Here is a 26,107-nt window from a genome sequence, read left to right on the forward strand (position 1 = left end):
GAGCTGTGACTGCCTGCGGATCCTAAGCTAATGGGACTTCCCTTTAGACAAGCAGGACATAGCAAGGGAGGTGTGGGGTGAGGGTTTCTCGTGTTCTCTATGACACTGGGTCGGCTGCAGCTGTCCCGAAGCTTATGCGGGTAACTTCTAATGCTTCCCAGGCATGCTCAGCCATCTCTGCGTGCACTAGAGAATAGATCTACGTGTGTGCAATAGTGGTTTATCCAAGATTTTTACACCTGTGGCCAGATCTGTTAGGATGGGGCTGTGAAGATCTAGGAATTGGGTGTATGGCCAAGCCCTCAGCTCCAGCCAGGTGATACTTCCAGCAGGGACAGGACATGTCCAACAGCTGTGATTCGCGCTGCTGGAGCTGGAAGTCACCAGACGTTTCCCTTCGCCATACCCAGCCCACACTGGGGTGTTGCAGATGCAGTGGCCGGGATGCTTCACCTGCTCTGCCTGGACCAACCAACCGATGCCTCGGTGCAGATCCCTGGCAGCCAGGGGAAATGGCACCCGTGCAATATCACTGCTGCAGCGCTGGGCTCACGGTACCATCGCATTGTAATGGGAGCAGAATTAGACACCAAAAGTATGGGGACCACTGCACTGCAGCTGCACCATCCCATCTGCATTACTGCAACAGGAGAGCCAGCTCCGACAAGTCTCCTGAAACTGTTACACAGGAGGGAAACTAATCAAGACAAGCCTGGTCAGTAACTCAGACCACCCTAAGGCGGACAGTTGGGGTGGGTTTCACCCCAGAAGATCCTGCCTGCTCCCCGTACCGCCCTCTGCTTGATCTGAATGGGATTGCTGTGGTGTATGGTTAGGGAGCGGGAAGGCAAAGCAGTGCCATGCGATTAGGACACAACAGAATGCCCGTGGCAGTGCTGGTTGCAGTCCTGCTGTGCATAGGGCCCGTCATCAAAAGCAGGATGCTTCCTCACTGGGGCTGGAGCATCCGCTGGCCCAGGCAGGGCTAAGAAGGGCCAAGAAAATTCCTGGCTTCTTTTTCTCCCTTCCATAAACCTGTCATTACTGAGAACAATACAGGAACACTGGTACTTACTGAAGCATAAATGGGGACATGAAAATCACAGGAAAATAACAAAGCATACTCTATGCATTCCAAGTTGGACTGAGAACCGAGTGGCCATCGGTGCTTTACAGGTTACCTGATGAGGTTTTGCTGCTGTGACCCTAACAGCACAAAGCCTCCTTCCGCAGGCTGAGCCCCCCTCCGCGGTTGGGGCAGGGTAGAGCATTGGGTTTAACAACGTCTCATGGATTCCTCATCTCTTGTGGCTGACCCAGAGAAAAATAACTTACCACACGGAGGTGATACCAAGTCTCCCACTGTGCCAGGGCTGTGGTACATTCAAAAGCTTGTTACAGTAAAAGGAAGCACACCTACATGGAGCCCCAAATTTATTGCTATTGCAGTGAAAGTCTAAACAATATTATAAAAATACAGAACACTGAATCACTACAGTGGCTGACCTTGTGTCATTTGCAAGCTTTGAGCATTCACTGTGCACTCCCTTGTCCAGGATGATGAAAATGTAGAATAAAATGAGCCCTAGGAGACATCCTTTGGGGAAGCTGGACTGAAAATAATGAACCTTTAATTTATCAACTTCCCACAGAGGAGAGTTTCTTCCCTGGAAGAGGGTTTCTTCCACTTCCCTTCCAAAGTAATTTTTTTAGTCAAAGTTTTTGGGGACATCCAGGTGCATTATGTCCACGAGATCCCTCCAGTTGGAGCAACCCTCACAGAAGCCTAGATGCTGTGGCAGGATTTCCCATTGTAGTAACCTGGCTGACTCTTCAAGAGTTTTACCCAGCTGTGTTCACTACTATGTTTAATGACCTTATTCTTTATCACAGCCAGGAACAGAAATTGCCACCTCCCCCTCCCCTGCCCCACCCCCTGCCCCCCACCCCCAGTCAGTAGGTCTCAGGAACTCAGTGAAGCCCCTTTTTGCAGGTAGAGTAAAAGGGATGATTGCCCATCCTCCAGCATCATGGCCATTTGAAATAGTCACGCGCCCTGCCCGGCAGCTCTACAGTTTCACATCCAAGTTCCTTCCAGATTCAGGTGAGCGACACCTGGTCCTGGGAGTTACGGATAATTCACTGATATTTATTTGGTGCAATCTCTCCTCCATGCCAATTTCAAACTAATCTAGAGCTTCTGAGCCACCTGCCATGAAGCCCACCTTGGTCACCAAGCAGCGTACCCATTTCCTAGATGAATTCCTGCTGTGGATGCATTCAGCTGTCAGCATTATTTGCAAGGTGCTCTTCCCGTTACATTTAAGCTCTCTTAAACTCCTGCTTATGTTTGACCTTGCACTTTTTCTGGGCATTTCATGTGGGCAAGTGTCCCTCTTAATGCCTCCAGCCATGGCCAGGCCAGGCCACTCTTTGACACAGGAGCCTGAGGAAGCCCCTGCGAATGGCCTTGTTTTTCATGCTGTAGAGAATGGGGTTCAACACGGGTGGGACAAAAAGGTAGACATTGGCCATGAGAGCGTGGCTAATGGGTGCAGCATTCTTCCCATACCGGTGTATAATGGAGAGGCCAGCCAAAGGGATGTAGAAGATGAGGACAGCACAGAAGTGAGCGACACAAGTGTTTAGGGCTCTGGCCTGCTCCTCTCTGGAGGTGATGCCCAGCACGGTCCTAATGATCATGGCGTAGGAGAAGGCGATGAGCAGCGAGTCTAGGATCACCATCGACACCAGAGTTAAGCCATACAGGCTGTTCAAGGTGGCATCTGTGCATGCCAGCCGTATCATGTCCTGGTGCAGGCAATAGGGGTGAGAAAGCACATGGGCCCTGCAGAAAGGCAGCCGTGTAAGAAGGCAGATTAACGGAAGCAGTGTCAGAGTGCATCGGCCAACGATCCCCAGCCCGATCTTCGCAATCCTGGCCCCAGTGAGGATGGAGGAGTACCTCAGCGGGAAGCAGACGGCCACGTAGCGATCAAAGGCCATGGCCAGAAGCACTGAGGACTCCATGAAGGAGAAGGCGTGGATGAAGAACATCTGGGCGAGGCAGACTGGGAAGCTGATCTCTCTGGCATGGAACCAGAAGACACACAGCACGGTGGGCAGGGTGGACAGAGTCAGGCCCAGGTCTGTGCTAGCCAGCATCGAAAGGAAGTAGTACATGGGCTCATGGAGGCTGTGATGGGCTCTCACAACCAGCAGGATGATGCCATTTCCCAGCATTGCAATCAGATACATCAGACCAAAAGGAATGAAAACCCAGCGGTGGAAACAAGCCACCCCAGGGATGCCTGCCAGCAGGAAAGCCAGGGCATGGCTGCTGTTCCCTGGGGACATGCTCGCCCTGGGCATGGGCTACGGGACCCTTTCCCATAAACAACTCAAATGTAGAGCAGGTTTAGATTTCACAGAGCAATGAAAACAAACCACTGGCCAGACACAGTCTGGGGGATTGTCGTGAAGATCTCATTTCTTCTCTCTTCCTTGAAGACGGGCCAGAGCAGCGATTAGCATGTGGCAGTGCTGGCGCAGCCCCTGGTTCCTGCTTCCCCCAGGCTCCTCACCTGTACGGTAGATAATCACAGATAATAACATTATTTGTTACAGCGGGGCTTCATCCCTCCCAGGACATTGCTGCAGCCTCTCCTCCCAGTCTCCGGACCACATGGCCTGCCTCCCCGGGCACGCAGTCCCTGCTCTCCAGCTCCACCAGGTCCTTCTGGGGCTCTCTGCGTGGGCTCAGCAGGCTGTCTGCGGCTTCCCCCCGTCCCCCAGCCTTTTTCGTACCTCCATGCTCAGTCCCTGGTGCGCACAGCTCACCCTGTGCTGCTCCACGCGGGGTGCTGTCGGTGTCCCCAGCCCTCTGCCTGTCCGTGTGCACGGTACACCTGCCCGGCCAGCTCCCTCAGCTCGCTGGATTATCAGATTTGTGCCCTTCATCCAGTGCAGGATGCCCTGCCTGCAGCTCCTTGTGAACCCCTGCTGCTGCCCCTGCCCCGCCGCTGAGCTTTCACCACGGCAGAGCTCATGGCAGACGCAGTTTGCTTGTCCTCCTGTCCCCCACCTGCACCCTTTGCAATCCTCATCCCACCTGTAAGCTGAAGGGGAAGGGGAACGGCTGCGATTTCCTCTGTCTTGTGGCTGTACAGCACCTGGCAGGATGGGGCAGGGCTCCTGCATTAAAGTTCAAGGCCAGGCTGGATGGGGCTTTGGGCAGGTGGGAGGGGTCCCTGCCCACGGCGGGGACATTGGGTGGGCTCTAAGGCCCCTTCCAACCCAAAGCATTCGGTGCTTCTGTGAGTCCTTCACCCTGGTCTCTGGGAGGTACAGAAACAGAGCAGTTACTGAAATTCATCTGTCACCCACTCTGACCCCCAAGGGGACATGGTCACTCCCTTAAGTCTAACTTTGTTAAGGCACTGGTGAATTTAGAACGCTACCATTTCCCTTCACTTCAGAGATTATTTACTAGTCTAGTCTTTGTTGTCATTACTACAGCTCCCAGTGACAGCCCATCAAGCTACTCAAAGCGACGGGTATTTCAGCTGATATGTGTGTTAGTAATATATACAGAAACTACAATTCTTAGCAGGAATGTTGTTTTTACAGCTAGCAGTTATGGGTAAGATTAAGCAATGCTTCCTCAAAGAGAGCTCTTTTCTGCTGCAGAGCTGTCAGCACAGAGCTTCCAAGCCACAGCCCACAGATTCCTCGGGGAAATGCAGAGCGCTGTGAAGCACAACTCACAAAAGCAATGCAGTGCTGAAAGGGCTTAAACTCAGGCTACAGGGTCTGCACCTTTTGGAGCTGCAGGTAAAACACAAACGTTGTAAAACATTCCTCCAGCCTATGCAAATGATTTGCTTGGCTTGTCTGCTGCTCTTTTCAGGGGCTGCAATAGCCGATGAGAAAGGAGTTAAACTTTTCCAGCACTCAGCACTCAAGGAATTCACACTCCATCTGCCTATGCAAACAAGGAACACAGTATTGTTTAATTGGAGGGCATGTGGCTAAATTCATTAATGTGCCATGAAAAATGGAATTAGTCTATTTCCAACAGCCCCACTTCTCAGACAAAGCTCCAGACATCTGTGCCTCCACTCTTTACTTTGCCAGCTAAATAATTAGCTTGATAAGCTCAATTAGCATACAGCTTTCCAGGGTGCTGTAGTTATCTTAAACATGAAAATATAGATTTAGGTACTTGAATTTTGGTTTTCAGACTTTAACATGCTCCTCATCTTCATAATCTGTAAATGTGCTTCAGACTACCAGCAAAAAAAAAAAAAAAATGGTTATGCTTCTCACTCTGTGTATCAAGTGCTCTTGCCTGAGACAATATTAATAAAACTGCAAAAAGAATGGCTTTCCTTACCAGCTAGCATCGCAGCACAGAGAGGGACTTCTGTGCTGGGGACCAGTCCTCCACCCGCAGGGCTGGAGACCACCCCAGAGGCTGGGCATCCCATCCTCTCCCCCCCGTGCCCCTCCAGCTTCATCCTGTTCAGCCTGACTACTCCATGCTGAGGCTGAGGAAGGAATATCCCTCGTCTGCTCCTCCCACCCTCCTTTTATTTTTGTCCTTGGTGAGGCACACGAGCCATGCCTCTGCACTCGAATGAATTTCCACATGCAGCTCGGTGCTGTGCCATGGGGGAGGCGTGGGTGCCCTGGCTCTGGTGGATGCTCAGCCCCTGCCCAGAAGGATGAACATGGAGCCTGTTGACAGAGAGTAATCCTTGCTCAGCCGCGCCTCGCAGCACCATCTGCCAGGCCCCCTGTAAGCCAGGAGCAGAGAAGTTGTTTCACCTGCTGCGTTGTTCCATCTCCAAGCATGCTCAGCACCAGCCGCTTCAGGGACAGGATCAAGACATCGTCCCATCAGCAGATGGGACATAATCTGTGGTTTGTGAAAGACCCATGAAAAAGCAGTTCTCAGCCTTTGGTTACAGAGCCTCAAGTCCTGTCTGAAATATGCAATTATATCACTGGATACTGCTCTCTGCAGAAATGTTTGCTCCCTCTTCCAGTGGATATCTTGCACTTGCACCCCTGCGGTGTCCCTGTGACATGGCAAGAGGCACATGAGCAGTGGAGAAAACAGAGAGCAAAGAGTGCAGTGGGAAGAGGTGATGAAAATGAATGTGGATGGATGGATGGATTGATGGAGAGGCAGTCAAGGCTGTGCTGGCAATAGCTGGCTGGGTGGCTAGGTGATGGGTTTGAAGGGCATTGATGGATGGATGGAGAGCATGAAACAGCTGCAGGAAAGTGCAATGAGAGATAAGCAAGCAAACTGTGAAACAAAGTTATCCCTGATAGCTTTGTTTCCCTGATTACAAAATCTGAATGGAAAACGACGCTTACAAAATTAAAACATCAGTGATGAACTGAGACTGACATGGAAACACACGGCTGCCTCAGATGCCCTTACCTCTGCTTGGCCGGAGTCCTTAGGCACAAGAGGCAGAGGGAGAGGGACTCACGCTCCTGCCTGAGTATTGCACATGCAGAAGAAGCTGTCTGTTTTTATAAATGCCCATGTGGAATCTCAGCAGCACTGAGAGTCACCTGGGACCTACTACAGGGGCTGAGGCCATAAAATGCAAACAGTCCAGGATGGTGATGATACTCCCGTTAGTACCTTGGGCTGCTACCACCCTAGGAGCAGCACAGGGATCAATGCTGCAAGAGCAAACACTAGGATCCTAATTGCTTGGGGAATGTTGGTCAAAACACTAAATAATCATAAAAAAGCTTTTTTTCCACAATTTTTTCTTCCCTTTTAAGATGATTTTTTAGAACCTTAAACATTGAAAAAGGTCATTTATTTGTCCCAAGTGTAGGTATGGCTCTAGGGTGAAACTGCTGCTCTGCACCTGCCAACCAGGTCTGAAGGTAAGATAGAGGCATGACTCTGTGGAAACACTGCTTAGATTTCTTCCCTGAATTTGGGGTAAAAGAGGGCATCTTTAAATTTTTGTGCCCCTGGAAAAACGCACACATACCTGTCAAGCCTTTTAGTGCAATTATGGTGTCTCATTCTTCTTTCTTTCTTTAGAAAGTCCTTTCACGGTTTCTTCTCTCTAGTGCTGTCAAACACTGAAAACTTCATGTACGTAAAATGAAAAATATTAACAAAATAAACAGAAACATCCCAAATAAAACTATTCCAAATTAAAGCATTCCCTTCTGCGGAAGAAGGTTGTTCCCTGGAAGAATCTGTGGGACAGAGATGGGGCAAAGCAGGAGCAAGAGCTGTTTGGTTGGGTGTTTGGGACACAACCAGGCAGTTCATGGCTGCTACGTGGAGAATGTGGTACGAGTGCACATCTGCAAAAAGTCTCCATCCAAAGAGGTGCTCCACAGCCCTGCCGTGAGGCTGGGCAGTATCCAGGAGATTCTTGCCCCATCTGCGTGCTCTCAGGCAGCAGGAGGAATGTGTGTCCTGCTGTGTGGTGAGATGGGGCCGCACTTCCTGGGGACTGGGCTTTCCTCATCTCATTCTCACTTCCCTGCTGTATGGACAAAGGTAGTGTTTCTCCAGCCTCTGTCAACTGTTCAAGTTTGACAGTGTGGGTACATCAAAATCACATTAACTTCCCTGGCAGTTCTTCACTGCATAGTGAATACATGTCCCTAGTGCAGGAGTTCTTCATTTCTGTGGGGTGGAGCATGGGGGCCTTTCTACACAGCAGCAGTTACATAGCCTGGACAAAGAAAGGTTGAGGGAGACACACTAATATGCTGCCAAAAGGAGGGGAAGTTAAAAAATAAAATAAAATAAATAAAAAAATTTAGTTTGTGAGTTTGCTTTTTACCAGCTACATAAAACCTGTGCCCTTCTGGCCATAGGAATCCTTGGGATTTGGAAGAGAAACTCCTGCTTCATTATCTCAGAAGCTTTATCCCTGTCAGTTCAGGTCTGGAATGGAAAATGAGTACGTGTCTAATTCTCTTACAGAAGAGAATTTGGGCTGGAAGGGCACTGAACAGAGGTGGGAGGAGGCGAGAGGGAGGAAAAAAAAAGAAATATGAGGCAGAGTAGCCAAGATAAGTCATTCTGGAGTTTCGAACCTTCATTTCTCCAAAGTTACCAAGGGGGATAGATCAAAAATCTCTTAATATGCAAATCATATTTCTCAAACATCAGATTTTGCTGGTGATACAGGAAAAAAAGTTGTGGTCCTGTTCCCAGCCAGCCCTTGCACAACCTGGCCTACGGAAACCAGGCAGCAAAGCCAGCCTGTTCCCTCCAGCCTCACCCACGGCACTTGCTGGGGGCCCCATCGATTCCAGCCCTCTCCTATGGGCTGGGCAGTCTGAAAATGATCCCCCTTGATTTACAGACAGATATTTTCTGCCATAATATCTCTGTGCCAGAAAGTGCAGTGTACAAAACTACCCGAAACAGCTTCTGCAGGAGCACAGAGCCATTAGGCAGCTTGGGTATTCCCGTGCTGTTGCTTGGGGAGAACAACATCTTTATTTACTACTCAAAAGCAATAAGCATCTTTTGCAAAATAAGAACAAGTACTTTACCATTCATCCTTGTTTCAAGTTGTGTGGGAAAACACAACAAACATGCCACAGGGATGGCTGAATTTTGTTATGATTATATTCAAATCTTGACAGCTGTGAGACCTGTCTGCTGAAATGCTCTGTTATGCTGACGCTCCTGTCAGAGAATTCCCTCTGGAGGCATAAAATCTTGCCTCACTATATATATAACCCCAGCAGGGGCAGCATAGAGTCAGCGTAAGAGTACTTTTGGCTTATGCCAAAAGATAATTTTTTTTTCCTGCTCCTGTTATAGTGGTGAGTGTGGGGATCAGAACAGATAAAAATAATTATACCTGATAGTCCTCTGGTATCCTGCTCCATGGACTGTCACAAACTTTGAATAAGGATTCCATAAAAGGCTCTTTTGTGTTTGATTAGTTCCGTATATCTTTAAGCACAATTTTTTAAGAGTTTATTTCAAGTAGACAGGCAATATGTCACAGCTGTTAGCAAGAATATCCCTGTAAAGAAAACACAAATGCTTCTCTCATAATCATAAAATCCGTCACCACCACATTTTTCATTGCAGTGACTCTATTAATTATCCTAGCATGGATATTTGACTAATTCTTTCCCTTAACACCTGCAAAAAATGCACATATCTACTATGATATAAATAAGAAGCTTTATCTTCCATCCAGCCATGTGCAAACCTGTGTGACCTTTTTTCACAGTGGGTCTGCAGGAGGGCAGCTCCAGGAGACGTGACATCACCTGACGGCTGAGGAAGAGCAGATTGCAACCTCCACTCAGAACTGTTTTCTGATTTATATAGTTTAACCTTATTTCCTAATCCCTTTTCCAACCAATTTTAACATTCCTCTCATGCAATCTATTCAGTTGTTAATCTGTGCTGTCATTGCGGAAATTCCCTTACTTTCTGTCCAAAGCAACACGGTGTGCTCATTCATCAAAGGTCTGCAGCGCTGTCTCAGGTTTGAGGGAAGCTGCTATGATAGAGGAGAACAATCCATCAACCTGCTAGTGAGGACGAGAAGAGTTTCCCATCAATTCAGCGCTGCATGGTGTAATTCATAGGGATTCGGGGGTTTTCCATCACTTTTAAAACGAGACTTGTACCAAATCTGGGCTGCATAGATTGCAGTTCCTAGGAAATGAGAGGACATGAAGAACACCTTACAAGGTGTGCACACAACCAGCCTCATGGTCACAATTTTTTGATGGCCCGGACTCCCAGGCATGAAGCATGTTACCTTTCTTTGGATTTGTTCTGTTTACTTCACTGATGGCATTGGAAATTGTGTTATTCTGTATGCTGGAAAGCAGACCAAAGCCTCCACCAGCACATGCATCACATCTCTGCACTGACCCTCACTGACTGTGGTCTGTGTTTCTGTACTGTGCCAGGGGTACTGCGGTCCTAGGAGGTTCATGGAGATTAAGCTACGCCCTGCATGGCTCAGCTCCTCCATATCTGCTCCGTCGCCTTCCTGGGGTCAGCAGCACTCTTTGCCATGTCCCTGGAGGGGCTGATGGCTGACAGCCCTCTGCCCCCACTGACCCACCCCCCGTGCATCCATCCCACCACGACTTGGCTGCCCTCCACAGATAGAGCACTCAGCAGCATCGATGCTTGTCTTGTCCATGCTGCACAGTTTGGGGAAAGAGGTACCCTCATCTTTCACACTGTGATGAGCAACATCTACATCCTCCACCCACTCCTCGTGAATCCTGTCCTTTACAGCATCTGGACAAAATAGATTTGCAAAGGCACCTTCAACTCGTTTCTTTACGGAACCCTTCAAAGAAATCCAGAGGTGAGAAAAGGCAAGCAAGCATCCTGCAAACTCCAAGTGCAGAACCGCAGGACAATGCCAGTGAGGAGGGTCTCTGGGGGTCTCTGGTCCAGTGCCTGCTCAAAGCAGGGCCAGCTTGGGGCTCAGACCAGGGCGGTGCACAGCCTGTGCTGCCACTTGCTGAGCACCATTTCCAGGACCCATGCTATCGCTTGCACAGAAATCTGCGGGTCAGGTGCAGCAGAGAAGCCTGCTGAATCCAAGTGATGATAGGTCATGCCTCTGAGAGATAATGACCCAAACCAACCATATTCTCCCTGCTAATTCCAGAAATGTTTATCACAGCCACGACTCGGCTGTGTTAGATGCTGTGAACAACTCTGAGTATCAGCCCCTGTATTCAAGTAGTTTCCAGACTTGGTTTAAGGCAAGATGTAGGAGTGAGATAAACAGAGCCCCGGACGCTTCTATTTTTTCCCCCGTTTTGAGTAACAAAATAGCTAATGAAAATTGACCTTTTCACCCTCGTCCCAGTGAGCAAACCACCCAGCCTGACCCGCAGTCCAGCTCCAAGCACCACGGGGACCCAGTGGATGGGGGAAGGAGCGCCAGGCAAAGCCCGGGCACCTTAGTGCAGTGGGTTTTGTTTGCGGGGTGCTGGTGGGAACTGAACTCCCTCCATCTGGAGAGGGGGACTGGGGGCCCCTGGGGATGAGCGTCTGCCTTGTGCCTTGGCATTACAAATCCCCCGTGGGGGACCAGTGTCTCCTGCGGGGCCAGACGACGTGAGCCTCCCAGCAGTCTGAGTCCAGAGGTTTCCCCATTCGCAGCGCACCACCTGCTCTGCAGGGAGGTGGCAAATTCCAGCCAGGGGGGAGTAGGCAAGGCAGCACCAGTGCCCCGAAAAGGGGAGAGCAGGTGCTGAACAGCCACGGCTCGGCTGGGAGCTGCGGGCTCCGTGTGGCTTCACCTCATTTCCCGTGAACCTGGAGTCAGGAGAACAGGCATGGATGCATTGCAATCCTCAGATATTCCTGCAGCCCTCTCTGACACCCTGCCAGTGCCAGGGCCCCTTGCCAGCACTCTGTGTGGGTTTTCCCCTCCCAGCCCCGCGTGCATTGGCGGGGTGCGCACATCAGGGTGCACTCCAGAGTTATGGAAACGCGTCCGCAGCAGCCCTGAGCTGCAAGAAGCACACCCCCGCGGCGGCCTTGCGTTTGGCAGCCCTCCCAGCACAGACAGGCAGACTGCAGAACTTCGAGGCATTTATTGGGGGTTACAGACGGCTGGCACCCAGAGGTGCTGCGGTGCAGCAGGGCCCTTCCCCGCCGGTGCCGGCAGGCTCAGTGGTACTTGCGGGCCAGCGCATGGGCCACAACGTTGACCAGCTTTTGCCAGGCAAACTGGCAAGCGGGGGTGAAATCCCTGGCGAAGTGGGAGGCCAGGACAATGATTAGGATGTCTCCGAGGAGCTGGAGGAGAAAGTGGAGAACAGGCAGGGTTAGCGATGCTTGCATCGCAGCGGGCCATGGAGCATCCCCCCACCAGCCCAGGGGTCTCGCCTGACTTCTCTCCGAGGCTGAAGCCCCCCCGCAAGGACAGCCGCTGCTGCACACCCCCTTCCCACCCTGAACAGCCTCTGGGCTGCGTGGTGTGGCTCAGTGCCTGCTCCCTGCAGCTGCTAGGACAAAATTCTGTCTTTCCACATAAAGCCCTGGGTTTGGAGAAAGAAATCATCTGCTTCATTCTAAAAAGAAAAGGGAGGTGGGTGGGGAAAGAGCCCTGAAACTGTTTTCCTCCATTCTTGGGATGCTAAAGCAGTTTGGCCTGACACCCATCCTGCCAAGTGCTGCTTGTATTTTTTTTTCTTTACACGTAAATGAATAAATTCATCTATTTTTATTTATAAGTGTTAGGGGAGGAGAGAGTGCCCATCCCGATAGGAGCCCATGCTGGACAAGCCAGAGATCTGCTCTATTATTTTAGGACATATTAGCTGCTTATCTTGCTATGGTACCTATGATTTCCTTAAATACTCTGTTCAGCATCTCTCCACCTCTAATTCCACCACCTACGCTGTACCTTCCTCTGTGTTTGCTTTTTTATGTCCTCAGCCCAAGTGCTTCCTTTAGGTTACAATCTCTCAATACTTTCTCCCCCCCATTCCTGCACTGACACACAAAATGGGAATATTTAGCCTGAAAGTCACCTGCTCTCTTGCAAACAGTTCAACACGTGTTGTCTTGTTTGGATACTACACAGGGACTCTGTCTCCACCAGCCACAGAAAGTAACCCAGGCAGCATTGTGGGAAGCAATTCCCCCCAGTTTTGAACCAAAGCACTATGCAGGGAAGGGCTCAGGCTGCAAACACATCTCACCCTGAAGTTCTCGGGGTCCACATGCAGCTTGTCACAGTGCAGCTCGGACAGCTTGGAGTAGGTGTTCTTGATGTTGTCCAGGTTCTTCACGGCTTCCCCAAAGGAGCTGAGCACTTTCCTGCCATGGGCACGGACCTTGGGGTTACCGATGATGGCAGTGGGGCTGGACAGGTTCCCGAAGGAAGAGAAGAACCTCTGGGTCCAGGGGTAGACGATCAGCAGCCTGCAGAGAGAAGGGGGGACACGAGCACACACACACCGTTAGCATTCCCCCCCATGCCTGCAGCGGTTTCTCCATGCAGGTGCAGCCGAGCCAATGCCCGGGAGCCGGACCTACCTGGCCAGGGCCTCAGCTCCGCATTCCTCCACGTTGACCTTGCTCCAGACGCTGGTGATGAGCTGCTTCTCCTCGGCTGACCAGTGCACCATGGTGTCGGACGGAGGGTAGCGTGTGGCTGCAGGAGGACACGGACCTTGTAGCGGAGCTGCAGACCCCTGGGGGCTTTTATCCGCTGCCGGCAGCTCCTCCCCGCCCCGTGCTGGGGGGCCATTGGCTGGGGATGGGGGGGGGTCCGTGCTGGAGGGGAACAGGAGGGGACAGCCAGGGTGTGGCACACGGAGAAGGGGCCTCGGGTTATCCCCAGTTCAAGGGCTTTATCCCTTCCCCCCGCTGCTGTCAGGTCACTGTTTCCCGTCCCAGACCTGGGCCCTTTTGCAGAAAAAGGGCTGCACAAGTCACTACGCAAGAGTCCATCTCCATTTAAAACATGTGCACGGGACTTATGGAGCATGAGCCTTGTGCCTTGGCTTTGCCAGTACTGACCTCTGTCCTGCCTTAGTTTTCATCAGACACGCGATGAATGCCCCTGCCAAAACGCAGCCAGTGTCAGAGCACCCCCCCAGCAGATGTAGGGATGCCTGCACTGCAGGACTCCAGTCCCTGCACACCACCAGGAGTGCTGAAGCTGCTCAGAGGGCTCGAGGGGTGCTGGGGCTTTGCAGCTGAAATCTGCTTTAACCCCACTGTCCTCCTCCTGTAGCAGAACGTGACCTTTCAGTTTTAGCTTTCCCGCTGGAGCTGGTAGAAACTCACCCCTGTGTTCTCCCCTCAGCTGTAAAGTGACCAGCCAGGGGCTATGCGGCGGCGCAGGGAGCAGAGATCCCTGCTTTTCAGCCGAGTTCTGCTTTAGTTCTCAGCCATAAAGAGCAGGTGAAATGTTCTCTGAACACCAGGTTTGCCACCAAAGGACCTGCCGTGGGCTCAAAAGGCGGCAAAAGCTCAGCTCAGGGATGCCCAGCCAGGGGCTTTCCTTTCGGATCCTGCCCTGATGAGGCTGGCGTGTGCCACGTTTTCCTGCCAGTTCAGGAATTTGGATTTCATGAGCATCGCTCCCTTGTGACACCCCTGAGCACAAGGGGTGATGCACCCTCACCAGGAGAAATGCCCCTCCACTGGGGGGCTCTCCTGCTTTGCTTTCTGGGCAAAACCCCCAAAACCAGAGTCTCTGCTGAAAGTACAGGGTCTGTGAGCCTGATCCCAAGGCACATGGAACAATCTGCCACCTTCCTGCTGTTTTTCATGGGATGTGGATTGTGCTAAGGGATCTGTCTGATGGGGGCACCAGGACCAGGGAGAGAAGCCACCGGTGGGCACTGTCCCTGTGCTGCCGTGTAGCAGCACGCAGGGGATGGGGACCCCAGGTAGGGGACCCAGCGGCAGGAGGTGCCCTGCTCTGCTCTCCTGCAGGGTCCAGCCTGGGGCCCGGGTGGCTCACATCCAGCCCCAGACACCGCGTTTGCCAGGCAGGAGACCTACTTGCTGAAATAACTTGGACATTTCTGCCTGAAGTCTGTGAAGAACTGTGTTTGTATGAAAGTCTGTGAAAATCTACCATGACATCTATGAAAAAAAAAATCACAAAAGAGTCTGGGTTTTTTTGGGACACCTGAACAAGACACACACTCTGTGCCTCCCCAGACACCCTGCAAGGAAGAAAGCATTTTTTGACTAAATACAAAAATCTCATGTTCTCAGTGTAAGCCCTGACACCAGCAACAACACGCCCCTTCATAAGAGCAGTGTGCATGAGAAGGGGATTTATGGGTCACCGAGGGCTTTGATACCCACCGGCTCAGGGGCAGGAGAGGGGAATGCCCACAGACATGGATGAAGCAGCGAGGAAGCAGGGACACAGTGCAGACGGGGTGTCAGACATGCTGGGATATATAGCTATGCCCTCTTTTTCCCCTTTGAAAAGCAATCGTGTCCTTTCAGCTAGCAGATGCTTTTGCTGCCCCCTGCTCAGTTCCAACAGGACGGACAGTGCTTCCCATGCAAAGAACAATCTCTACCCTAGAGTCCTGTGAGCACACTTAAACACCCCAAACAGCTTTGCACATACAAGGCACCGACTGATTTTCACTTACAGAAAATTATTAATAGTCACCACTATCCACTATTAGCAGGATTCCCCACCCTCAGCCCCCACCCACATTGCAGAATGGGCAGCACAGGGTGAAAAAGAAGTGCACAAACAAGGTCTGGACAGGTCTTGATAGCAAAATGTTTATCTAAAACCTGTCCCCACCCAGCTGGCTGCTAGGCCAGTATGAGTCAGCTCGTTTCTGGTAGGGTTTATGCCAGAAATGGGCTGGGGAGGATTAAAGTCTTCATTTTGTTTGTCCTGCCTAAAAAATATGGTTCCTCTGCATTCCCCCCGGGGTTGTGAGAAACCCCCCTGGTTTCACAGTAAACTACAGACATCGCCCCCAGTGCGACCTCCCCAGCAGACAAGCCCAGGCCAGCAGGGCTGTGCCCACCCAGTACACAGGTTTCTAAGTTTGATTTCCAGAGCCAGACCCCACACAACCACCCAGAAGACCACTGAGAGCAAAGGGAGCCAGCACATCCCAACACCAAAGCCCTGCCCTGCCCGAGCCCCCAGCCCCATCCTGCGGGCACCCAGGTCCCCAGCCCCCAGCCCCTCCAGACGCCCAGGGACACACAGACAGAGGGGCCTTCACAGGTTGAGCTTTATTGGGCTGTTACAAGCTGACGGCTCCAGAGCATTTCCACAGGTGCATGACATGAGCTGGAGGATGTTCTGGGAGCTTTGCTGCCAGCTCTTTAGTGGTACTTGCGGGCCAGAGCGTGGGCCACCACACGGACCAGCTTCTGCCAGGCGGCCTGGCATTCAGGAGTGAACTCCTTGGCGAAGTGGGCGGCCAGGACGATGATGAGGATGTCACCCAGGAGCTGTGGGAACATGAGCGCCCTTGGTTAACAGTGCCCGGGAGACTGCTGATCCCTGCACCAACACTTGCACCAGCCCCAGGGAAACCTACAGGCGTTTTGTAGGCTTAAAAATCTCCCCGCAAACTGCAGTCCTTTTTAAGACATACCTTAAACTCATTAATCCTCTTGTTCAGTCTAAATCGCAAAATGTACAACATATGGAATGCACCAGCCCCTGTTTAGTCTGGGCCACTGACTCCAAAGCTTTTCATCTCAACCATTGATCCCGGGCCATATTTGTTCCCTTTGCTACGGGTATGGGACGAATAACCAAAAATTCTCCAACAATTCTGTTGATTGTTTTTTTCTCCCTTCTGACTTCATTTGGGAGTTCTCCCAAGCAGGAAGCACAGCTGAGCATCTGCTGAGCAGCAGGGAGCTGACAAGTGCAAAGCACTCTGGCACCAAGGGCAAGCTCCTACTGGCATGGGGGGATCCCTGCCAGCATAGTGACAAATGCAGGGTCTCCTACCCCACCGGGAGATTCTCGTCTGCAGAGATGTGGGAACAAAACTTCTCTCTCCCTCTATGTCCCACTCCTCTTTGGCTTTTGGCATCTAGCCACTGTCACTTGCTCATCGCTCATCTCTCCTTTCTCCTCCACGCCAGGTTTCACTCTTGCTCCTTCGCTTTCCCCTTGGCTCAGACCTCTTCCTGCTCCAACAACTGCTTTCACTTTATGCTCCCCCTCCCTTTCCGTACTGCAGCCACCTCCTCACCACCTTTCCTGTCCCCTTGCATCCTTGCTTTCACCCTCCCGATGGCCCCTTCAGCCCCTTTGGTCCTTTCTCCCCAGGCTACATGTAGGTCCCTTCCCTGCCTGTCCTCGTGGTTCTGCCCCTCGCCTCGACCACCAGCTTCTCTTCCTCCAGCACTGGCATATTTACGGGGAGTCCCCACCTGTGGGACTGGGGACATGGCTTGGGGACACAGGGAGAAACTCCCCACGCAGATGCATGGGGATGGGTGCCCTGGCCAGGAGTGTGGCTCACCCTGAAGTTCTCGGGGTCCACGTGCAGCTTGTCACAGTGCAGCTCGGACAGCTGGGCGAAGGTGTTCTTGATGTTGTCCAGGTTCTTCACGGCATCTCCGAAGGAGGTGAGCACTTTCTTGCCATGGGCACGGACCATGGGGTTGCCAAGGATGGCGGTGGGGCTGGACAGGTTCCCAAAGGAAGAGAAGAACCTCTGGGTCCAGGGGTAGACGATCAGCAGCCTGCAGAGAGAAGGGGGGACACGAGCACACACACACACCGTTAATGCTCCCTCCTGTGACTGCAGCGGTTTCTCCATGCAGGTGCAGCCGAGCCAATGCCCGGGAGCCAGACCTACCTGGCCAGGGCCTCAGCACCACAGTCGGCCACATTGACCTTGCCCCAGAGGCCGGTGATGAGCTGCTTCTCCTCGGCTGACCAGTGCACCATGGCGTCGGGTGGAGGGTAGCGTGTGGCTGCAGGTACGGAGGAGGTCTCGGCTCTTGCTCCCGCGGGGATCGCACGCTGGCGAGCGGCTGTCCCGTCCCCACTTTTATACGCTCCGCCGGGCCCCTCCTCTTCCCCCTGCACCCCTCCATTGGCTGGGTCCCGGGAGGGGCCCCTGCAGCCCTGGTACCCCAAGGGAGGGGACGCGGTGTCAGGGTGGGGCCCCAGGGCACGGTGCCCAGATCCGCCACCACCCTGCCCCCCGTCTTTGATTTCCAGCGCTGCAGCTCCCTGCAGGAGGGCGGCATGTATCTCCACGCAAAGTCTGAGCGCAGCACCGTGTGAGTCCCCCCAAAGCCTTTGGAGGAAGGTGTGTGCCAGGCTCGGTGCCCCTTGGATGGTGCAGCCACAGTGGCCTGTGTCACGGCAAGGCAGAAGAGCAGGACCTGGGGCTGTTGGGCCCTGGCTCTGAAGGCACCAGCTCTGTGCAAGCAGTTTGTCCTCTTCTTGCAGGGCCTAATAGCTTTGGGTTCTCCTTGTTCTTTTCTATCAGCTATTTAACATTTTGCTAACATTAAGGTAGCAATAAGGGAACCACGGGCAGTTGGTTGCAGAGGCTCCTGCCTCAAAGAGCCTTCTAGCAGAGGCCAAGTAAGGCAGCGTGGCAGGGAAGTGCCGTAACACACTGCCCAGGAACTGCCTGCACAATGTTAGCTCGCAGAGGAGGCCTGGACGAGGTGGGGAAGACTGGGTGTACTGGTGGCAGTGCAGGTCTGCGGCAGCAGGCAGCGGTGACCCTGTGGGTGCTGGGAGAGGCAGCGGGGTCCCCTGGGGCTGCTCCCAGCAAACAGGAGCTGGAGGAGGTGGGATGGGGACAGGATCTGGGGCTGGACTTGGTCCAGCTGGAGCTGGCAGCTCAGAGGAACACCAGCTGGCCCAGGGTGGCTGCGTGACCATGGAGCAATGCCTTTGTGTTGGCCATGGGCTATGTCTGCCACTGTTAGCTGCAGCACTAGTTCTGCTCTGTATGCTTGCTTTGGAAGGGGCTTGGTCAAAGGACCCTGCTCCACGCGCCCTCCATGCTGAAAAGTGCAATGTTTTCAGTAAACCTGCTCCACAGCCATGCCTTCTGCCTTCTCTCTGATAAAGGGGTGGGAGGGCGCAGCCAGAGGAATTCACTGCACTGAAACCACAGACATGTCCCTGAGCCGCTCGCCGTGCTGTGGGGGTGCTGTGAGTCTCACCACCAGGCTGAACGGGGGACAGGAGACCAGCGAGGGACATGACCCTTTGCATGCCATGGAGACTTCAGGGAACTTTATTTTGCTAGTGAAGAGTTACCTGTAGGGGCCATTGAAACCAAGTACTCTGTCTTTCCTGTACATGAAATTAACATTTTTGTCATAGTTTTTACCATAATAGATACTTGTGACTGTTAGTCTACCTTTAGTAATCTGCGAATTTAATTTAAACGAGGACCAAAAACATAATATGCTTCCTTCTGTGTAAGAAGCTACAAGCAGACCTAATCTCACTGGCTTTTCTCCCATTGCACATTTTTGTGCAAAGATTTGTTCTACTTTATCCGTGAAAGACTTAAAAAACGTGAAACCCAGTGATGCTGTGTGATGTCTCAGTAAACCACCAGTTTTTCTGTATGTGTTTAGTAGTGTCTTCATTTGTTCTAGTCTTGAATGTTTTCCTGGGTTCTCCAGCTTAGGCAAGTCTCACTAGCATTAATTCACAGAAACAAGACGTGGCTTGGGGTACCCCACGTGTGTGAGCACCTCATTCCTGTTCCCAGCACCCCGCCGTGGTCCCCCCACCCCATTCCCACAGAGAGGCAGACGCCCTTTGTGATGAAGCAGTTGGTGTTTATTTGGCAGTTACAGATCAGCAGGCCCAGAGGATGCTTCCCCGTGATCTGGGAGCATCTCCTGGTGTGAATGGTTGCAGGAAGCTCAGTGGTACTCGTGAGCCAGAGCATGGGCCACCACACGGACCATCTTCTGCCAGGCAGACTGGCAGGCTGGGGTGAAATCCTTGCCGAAGTGTGAAGCCAGGACGATGATGAGGATGTCACCCAGGAGCTGGCGGTGGAGGGAGGAGAAGCTGTCAGCCCAGGGTTCTGCCCCACTGCCCTCCCAGCACCCAGGACACACCGCCTGGGCTGCGACAGTGGTCAGAATGCACCAATCGAGGATTCATCGCAAAGCAAGGAGCTGATTTATCACAGCCCCATGCAGAGCACCATGCCCACATCTCTGGCCCTGACCAGGATGCCCGAGTGTGCTGGAGCCCCCTCCCCAAACACCTTCCCTACACCTGCTGTGCTAGTGTCCTTGCTCTGGCTGGCCTTATCCTCTCCTTTCACTTGCCTCCCTTTCTTTGCTTTTCCTTGGCTCAGATCCTTTCCTTCTGCTGAAGTGGCTGTGTTTGTTTTCTGTCTTGGAGTAACTTTTCCCTTGTGCCCAGGCTTACCTCTTTCCTTCAATCCTGTCTCAGTTTCTTCTCTTCTGCTCTCTGGGTGCTCCAAGCTCATGTTGCTTCCACCCTGCTCACTCCGCAGCCTGCACATATTTGACTGCATTTCATGCCCACCCACCTCACCTGCTTGGGTCCCTCCTCTCTCATACCTCAGCCCCAGAACTCCTGCCTGTTATCCTCAAATATGCCTATGCACTCCTCCCTCCACTTCCCCTGCCCTCAGCAGGTGCCTAGGTTCAGGCAGCCTCAGGGATTTGCTTCTGGGTCTCACTGGTGGCCAGACCCCAGAGCCCTCTCCAGAGGACAGAAACCTCTGTTCCGCTGAGGCTGGAGTCCGAGCGCAGCTCACCCTGAAGTTCTCGGGGTCCACGTGCAGCTTGTCGCAGTGAAGTTTGCTCAGCTGAGCAAAACACTTCTTGATGTTGTCCAGGTTCTTCACGGCATCTCCGAAGGAGGTGAGCACTTTCTTGCCATGGGCACGGACCATGGGGTTGCCAAGGATGGCGGTGGGGCTGGACAGGTTCCCGAAGGAAGAGAAGAACCTCTGGGTCCAGGGGTAGACGATCAGCAGCCTGCAGAGAGAAGGGGGAAGATGATCACACAGAGACACTGTTAACGCTCCCTCCTGGTAGCTGGGCTGATGACTGGGAGCTGGACCTACCTGGCCAGGGCCTCGGCACCACAGTCGGCCACATTGACCTTGCCCCAGAGGCCGGTGATGAGCTGCTTCTCCTCGGCTGTCCAGTGCACCATGGTGCTGAGCAAGAGGGCTTGCTTGAGGCTTCTGTGAACAATTACTAGGAAGTGGAGTCAAAGTCTGCTCCAGGGATTTTTATACACTAGTAACAGCTTGTCCTAATCTCAGTTGACATTGCCATTGGTTGGGGCTGGGGAGGGAGCTGGGCTGCACTAAGAAAGATAGCAATGTTGGATCCTGTCCAGGGGGAAAAGAGGCCCTTTCCCCCCTCTGCCTTTGAGTGGACAAGCTGCATCTCGCACCCATGAGCTTGTAGACACAGCCCCGAGCGCAGGTGGAGCTCCTGCATGGCCATGGGTTACTGGTGTTGCAGCAGGAGCTGGAGGCCTGAAGGTGCAGAGGAGATCCAATGGGACAGGCAGCGACATTCAAAGAGCTTGCAGTCTCTGCCTTGGCCTTGGTTTCAGACTCCTGATGGTGCACTGGTACCATGCACTCCTTTGAATCCATCCTGAACAGCTCTAGGCATCATCAGCTCCTGCTTGAAGGATCGGAGACCTTCTGGGAAATGGGAGCACAATGATTACTCCCAAATGTAGGCCTTGTGCTTTAAATGCATGATCCTCCTTTCTTCTCAGTCCTAACAAAGAGCTTCACAGCTGTTGTCCATTGCTTTTGCCCACTGTAGCTGTCCACAGCCATTGTCTGTGCTGTTCTGAGTCATAGCTCTGCTTTCGACCATCTCGAGCATAAGTTCCTTGTCAGAGAAAATGAACCCGCCTGGAAGGCATGATTCTGAGTGGGCCTCAAGAGCAGGGTATGAGCCCTAGCCCTAGCCCTAGCCTTCGTCCCGTGAGGAGCTTAAGCCAGACACACCACCCACATGGACAGTCAGTCCCACCTGACGCCAGTGGGAAGCTAGGACCAGGCTGTGCTGTGCAGAAACAGTCTGATGCCAATTTCCTCTGCCTGCCCTCCAGGAAGCGGAAAATATGACATCAACTTTATTTCAGATTGTAAATGCCTCGTTACTGTATGGCGCTGATGACTGTCCCTTTGTCTAATGATTGGGTACCTTTGGGGCACACTTCTGAGACTGCCAAAACTGGAAATGGGGTATACGCCATGTAAAAGTCTGAACTGAATAGGTAACTATGCTTTTTTTTTTTTTTTTTTTTTTTTTTTTTTTCTGGCTTTTAGCAGAAATATGTGCTGAAACCTTGCCTGCATTGCAAAAGTTGGATGGTTTGCTATATCAGACACCAGCACTGACAAAAACTGTGAGCCCTTCTGATAAATAGCATATCCCATAGCCCAAAATAAATAAGATGTCCTGGCAAAGCAGCATTTCTGCTATTGGTAGAGCTGTCTCGATCAGATTGATTGTTCACATACAATAACTCAGCCCTATGAAATAGCCTTGCAGGAATGCTCTCTCACTGCCTGCAGGCTGAAGTCTGTCCTCTTGTCTTCCCCTTGGCAGCAGTCTTTACAAATCTGAAGGGCGCTATCTTGCCTCTTATCAGCCTGCTCCAAATTAAACTGTCAGTAAGTTCCTCCAGCCATTACTCTGGTCAACACCATTCCTTTCTGCAGCTGGCATACCTTTGAAAGTTGTCACTTTTTTTCCACCCTCCTACTTGGCAGAGCATCTTGATCCAAGGTGTTTCCTACTAATAGATGAGGCCGTCAAAGAATAAGAAAAGTATAAGTGGTATCATTTTGCAAACAGAGTCCTGTTGTACTGTAGGATACGAAATGAGGAGGCTGTAATGCCAAGACATGGCTCTGCAGACATGGCTCCAGATTCTTTATTAGCAGGGTGGACCGGTGAATTGGTGGCATCCATCCTGTGGTGCCATCCCTCAGCACCAGATCAGCTCAGGTGCACCATCCCACAAGGGCAGTTTCAAATGTCCATCCAAGGTGCAAGGTGAGCTGCTAAACCAAGAGATGAAGCAAAGGATGAGCAACTCCTGGGGCTTGCTGAACTTTGCCTTACCTTTCTTTCTCTCCTTCTCCTTCAGCCCTGTCCCTCTCCAGCCCACGTGGCTCCTCACTCACTGCTGTGGGCAGCAGCATCTGTTGTGCTCCTGCTGTCCCTTCTGGAGAACGTCTCTTCCTAGTGAGTGGCTTCTTCAAAGCACTTTTCACATGATCTCCAGCATTAGAGCTGCAGGGCAGTTATCGGCTGTCAGCTGAGAGAAGAAAAAGCATGAGATGAAACTTCTTTTTTTATCTCCTGACTTCCAAGGGCTTTTTAGTTGTAATTTTTCAGCCACAAAGACTTTTTAAGGAAACGTGTTATGCACGATGATCTGGGCAGGCTCAGAGGCTGCATGCACCCATTGACAACAGTTGGGCACTGGTTCATAATGTCATCAGAGGCAAAAGCTCACAGCAAAGTGGATACAGCCTTGAAGGTGTACGCGAGAATGACAGGTATTTTCAGACAGGACACTGTGAGCATTATCTGTAAGCAGCACTGCGTGCCCAAGGTTTCTGCCAAACAGTGAGACAACAGAGAAACGTTTGGCAAAAAGCAAAGGCAGAACAGCCCAGACAATCTCTGCCCTATGCTCTGATTTTGGGGGTCTTCTTCAGGGATCCCTCCATGGCATGCATTTCTATAGGACAGAGTTAATTTTAAATACATTTTAAAATCACCTGATTTATGATTTGCGAGCAGAGGCCTGGCAAGCAGTATTTGCATGCTCAGAGCTGCCAGCCATGGGATGTCTCTTGAGGGGGCTGTTCAGAGACACAGGCTGGGGGCTGGGGGGGGAGAGGAGGAGGAATCATCATGATGTGCCAAGTGGAGGCAGTTTCTGTAGCTTCTTTACAGTTCACAGGATCAGAGGGAGATCTCAGTCCCCTCCTGCACCCACAGCTATACCTTGCAGTGGGCTTATCCCAGCCACGCTCACAAAGGAGGGAGGTAGGGGCCCCTTTGCTGTCTGCATAGGATGAATTTCACAGTGCTCAGGACACTTCCCTCCAAAATCCTTCCATCCATTTGTCTTTGATGCGTCCTATGTGGTTCATCATCTCTTGGCCCCAGACTGGGTCATGCCCACTTCCACGGACAGGAACCTTCCCATTTTGTACATAAAGCATCCCACCGGCTTCAAAAGACAGCTCCAGGCCTTTACACGGGAAGCAGAGTTTATTGGTCACTCTGATTGAAGCAGGCAGTGCCCTGCGCCAAGCTTTACTGGTGCCCTTATCAGCTGGAGCGGCAGATGTACCCAGCCTCTGGATCCAGGCCAGCCTCTGTACTCTCTCCTTCAGAACACGCAATTTCTGATGTCTAGAGCCACTCTGCCTTGTGGGTGTCTTTGCTCCCACTTTATTTGCTGTGATCTTCCTTCCTCATCTGAACAGCTCTGCTGAGGCTCCTTCCATTCTGTGCCAGCATCTCCTGGTCTCCCAGCGGAGGGCAGGACCTGGCTGCTTCCTCCTGGCATGGACGCAGCAGGCAGCACGACGGGAATGTGAACTCGCCCGGCAGCAGCCAGCACTGCCTTGGCAGGGAACCGCTTCTAGGTGGCTCTGAGCTCCAAAAGCTGTTTGCATCGTACAGAGCTCCTGGGACTCAGGGAGCAGACTGGGCTCACTCAAACGGAGTAACAGAGGGCGAGGCAGAAGTGAGGTCCTGAACACAAGCCAACTGCCATAAACCCAGCAAAGGAGCAAGCTGATGTCTTGCTGTCACCAGGGCTGTTTGCGGCTCCCAGCATCTGTCATGGGCAAGATTTAAACTGTCTACAGAATCACTGCCAGATGTAATAGCAAAAATAGTTTATTGAAGTAAAATATTGCAAAGGTGAGGCTTAACAAAGTTTGATGGCAAGGTTCAACTTATTACTTACTGCACAGAGGATATAATAATAACTCAAAGTTTCCCATGCAAGATGTTAATTCCCTGTGGTACAAGTTATTCATGATACTGGTCACTTACCAAAGATCTGCAGTTGGTAAGGGACCTCTCAGCCTTGAGGAGTATCCTTGAGATGCATGCCAACTCAAAGGGGGATCACCGCCTTGCAGCCAGATGCAGGGAGAACTCCAAAAAAGGTTCACCCAGACTGCCATGCTTACGGAATAAAGTATTTGGCTTTTTGTCAGATTACATAAGAGGGAAAAGGTAAGCACGTGACTCCTTGTGCCCACAACTTCTTTTGTTCCTTGATAAATTAGTCTTGGAAGCACCTCCTGCTATTCAGGTGTTAATTGCATGATGAATGTTCTGGTCTCCACGCTTATGAGCATCAAAGCACACCATGAAACCTGGTCCTGTGTGGGTTTCAAAGAACAGTTTGGAATTAAAGAAGTTCATGGCCTATTCAGGGTACAGGCCTTTACTTCCTACAGATCCTAAACCAGACTACTGCAAGTTTGGTCAAGGAGCTGAGTGCATCCACCAGAGCATCTCAGCACCGCGCTGTACTGCCACTGCAGAAATGCCCTGAGCTCACGGCGAAGCACCAGCTCTACTCTTCCCCGTGTCACTCTGCTGGTGAGGCTGGGCCCTCCTCCCCAGGGTAATGGTCTGTAGAGCGTGATGGCCTGCAAGAGTGCATTTGCTCTCCTGCCAGCTGATGGAAGGACTTTGGCTCCACTCCCCTGGTGCAAAGGAAGGATGTACTGCTGACCCTGTGTCCTCAGCAGAGAGAAGTTAGTCTACTGCCAAAGCACTGCTAGGACTGGGCAGTGTCATTTCAACACTGCCGTGGTGTCCACTGTCCATTTAGGCCTGCCATTTAGGCCTCACCCCTGGCTACTGTTTTGGGTCAGGTGAGTCCGTAGGGTTCATACCTCTGCTCTTGCTCACACAAGAGAGAGACAACTCTTGCTCGGAAAGTCTGACACGCTGCAACTCTTCTTGTGGCTCTGCAACACAGCACGAATCCTGCTCCTTGCCATAATAAGTCCAACAAGACCATCCCAGCCCTGGCTGCAGTGCACGGTCAGGGAGCAGGATGCGCCGGGGCACTGCTGGTGCCTGAAGCCCCTCCTGGGAGGGAGCTGCTTGGGCGAGAGGTTCCCACTGAGCCCAGCAGAAAATCAGGTCCCAGAGGAAGAGGGAACCCATCAGAGTCTCTGCCAAACACGGGGTATGTGCCGCTGGCCTGCACCCAGCTGAATGTGGCTACACCACTGTGTTCGTGTGGTGTCTGCCCTGCCTCAAATGCAGGCGACCTTTTGTCTTTGGTGGCAACTGCCAAAGGTCTGAACTTTAACTAGAGTGAACCAGGACACCGAGTACAGTCTCACCTCCTGAAATCATGCTGAAATGCCCACTTGCTGACTGGAAGGAGAATGACATGTTGTAGGAAAGCTGGGCTGGTTTCTTTTTTCCCCCAGCCCAGGATGTGTTTGGCACTGCTGGCAGGGCTGGATCCTCTGCCTGTCAGACTGGATGGCTGTCTGGCATAAGGTGGTCATGAGTGCAAATCCTCGCTTTATCTGCAGAAAAGGAGAAAAA

General features: G+C 52.0%; 4 protein-coding genes across 5 annotated transcripts; all 4 read right to left on the minus strand.

Annotated features, from left to right (window-relative positions):
• Window positions 1–1,433: 1,433 nt before the first annotated feature.
• Window positions 1,434–5,561, minus strand: LOC310889552 (olfactory receptor 51G2-like). 2 transcript variants are annotated; one of them, XM_083817138.1, is made up of 2 exons: window positions 3,808–5,561; window positions 1,434–3,584 (listed from the first exon to the last, which is right to left on the minus strand). In XM_083817138.1, the coding sequence occupies exon 2, from the start codon at window positions 3,370–3,372 to the stop codon at window positions 2,398–2,400; it is 975 nt and encodes a 324-aa protein (XP_083673264.1). In that variant the 5' UTR covers window positions 3,373–3,584; window positions 3,808–5,561; the 3' UTR covers window positions 1,434–2,397. The 2 variants fall into 2 exon arrangements, with proteins under 2 accessions (XP_083673264.1, XP_083673263.1); XM_083817137.1 differs by having other exon boundaries at window positions 5,396–5,560.
• A 5,437-nt stretch (window positions 5,562–10,998) lies between these two features.
• LOC310889632 (hemoglobin subunit epsilon) lies at window positions 10,999–13,952 on the minus strand. The gene is made up of 3 exons (XM_083817383.1): window positions 13,058–13,952; window positions 12,721–12,943; window positions 10,999–11,812 (listed from the first exon to the last, which is right to left on the minus strand). Exons 1-3 carry the CDS (start codon window positions 13,147–13,149, stop codon window positions 11,684–11,686), a joined length of 444 nt encoding a protein of 147 aa, XP_083673509.1. The 5' UTR covers window positions 13,150–13,952; the 3' UTR covers window positions 10,999–11,683.
• A 1,785-nt stretch (window positions 13,953–15,737) lies between these two features.
• Window positions 15,738–17,713, minus strand: LOC310889626 (hemoglobin subunit beta). Its single transcript, XM_083817368.1, has 3 exons — window positions 17,347–17,713; window positions 17,008–17,230; window positions 15,738–15,976 (listed from the first exon to the last, which is right to left on the minus strand). Exons 1-3 carry the CDS (start codon window positions 17,436–17,438, stop codon window positions 15,848–15,850), a joined length of 444 nt encoding a protein of 147 aa, XP_083673494.1. The 5' UTR covers window positions 17,439–17,713; the 3' UTR covers window positions 15,738–15,847.
• A 1,575-nt stretch (window positions 17,714–19,288) lies between these two features.
• Window positions 19,289–20,741, minus strand: LOC310889627 (hemoglobin subunit beta-like). Its single transcript, XM_083817369.1, has 3 exons — window positions 20,584–20,741; window positions 20,272–20,494; window positions 19,289–19,525 (listed from the first exon to the last, which is right to left on the minus strand). The coding sequence occupies exons 1-3, from the start codon at window positions 20,673–20,675 to the stop codon at window positions 19,397–19,399; spliced, it is 444 nt and encodes a 147-aa protein (XP_083673495.1). The 5' UTR covers window positions 20,676–20,741; the 3' UTR covers window positions 19,289–19,396.
• Between the last annotated feature and the right edge of the window lie 5,366 nt (window positions 20,742–26,107).

The sequence above is a fragment of the Anser anser genome (genome assembly GCF_964211835.1).
Source record: "Anser anser genome assembly, chromosome: 1".
In the NCBI taxonomy this organism is placed as follows: Eukaryota; Metazoa; Chordata; class Aves; order Anseriformes; family Anatidae; genus Anser; species Anser anser.

Excerpts from the sequence above, each read along its gene's own strand:
- LOC310889552 (XM_083817138.1), bottom strand. The coding sequence starts at position 3,372 with ATGCCCAGGGCGAGCATGTCCCCAGGGAACAGCAGCCATGCCCTGGCT.
- LOC310889626 (XM_083817368.1), bottom strand. The coding sequence starts at position 17,438 with ATGGTGCACTGGTCAGCCGAGGAGAAGCAGCTCATCACCGGCCTCTGG. Across the intron at positions 17,231-17,346 it reads GGTGCTGAGGCCCTGGCCAG|GCTGCTGATCGTCTACCCCT; the intron begins GTAGGTCTGGCT and ends TTCTCTCTGCAG. Across the intron at positions 15,977-17,007 it reads TGGACCCCGAGAACTTCAGG|CTCCTGGGTGACATCCTCAT; the intron begins GTGAGCCACACT and ends ATGTTCCCACAG.
- LOC310889627 (XM_083817369.1), bottom strand. The coding sequence starts at position 20,675 with ATGGTGCACTGGACAGCCGAGGAGAAGCAGCTCATCACCGGCCTCTGG. Across the intron at positions 20,495-20,583 it reads GGTGCCGAGGCCCTGGCCAG|GCTGCTGATCGTCTACCCCT; the intron begins GTAGGTCCAGCT and ends TTCTCTCTGCAG. Across the intron at positions 19,526-20,271 it reads TGGACCCCGAGAACTTCAGG|CTCCTGGGTGACATCCTCAT; the intron begins GTGAGCTGCGCT and ends CTCCACCGCCAG.
- LOC310889632 (XM_083817383.1), bottom strand. The coding sequence starts at position 13,149 with ATGGTGCACTGGTCAGCCGAGGAGAAGCAGCTCATCACCAGCGTCTGG. Across the intron at positions 12,944-13,057 it reads GGAGCTGAGGCCCTGGCCAG|GCTGCTGATCGTCTACCCCT; the intron begins GTAGGTCCGGCT and ends TTCTCTCTGCAG. Across the intron at positions 11,813-12,720 it reads TGGACCCCGAGAACTTCAGG|CTCCTCGGAGACATCCTAAT; the intron begins GTGAGATGTGTT and ends TTTCTCCTCCAG.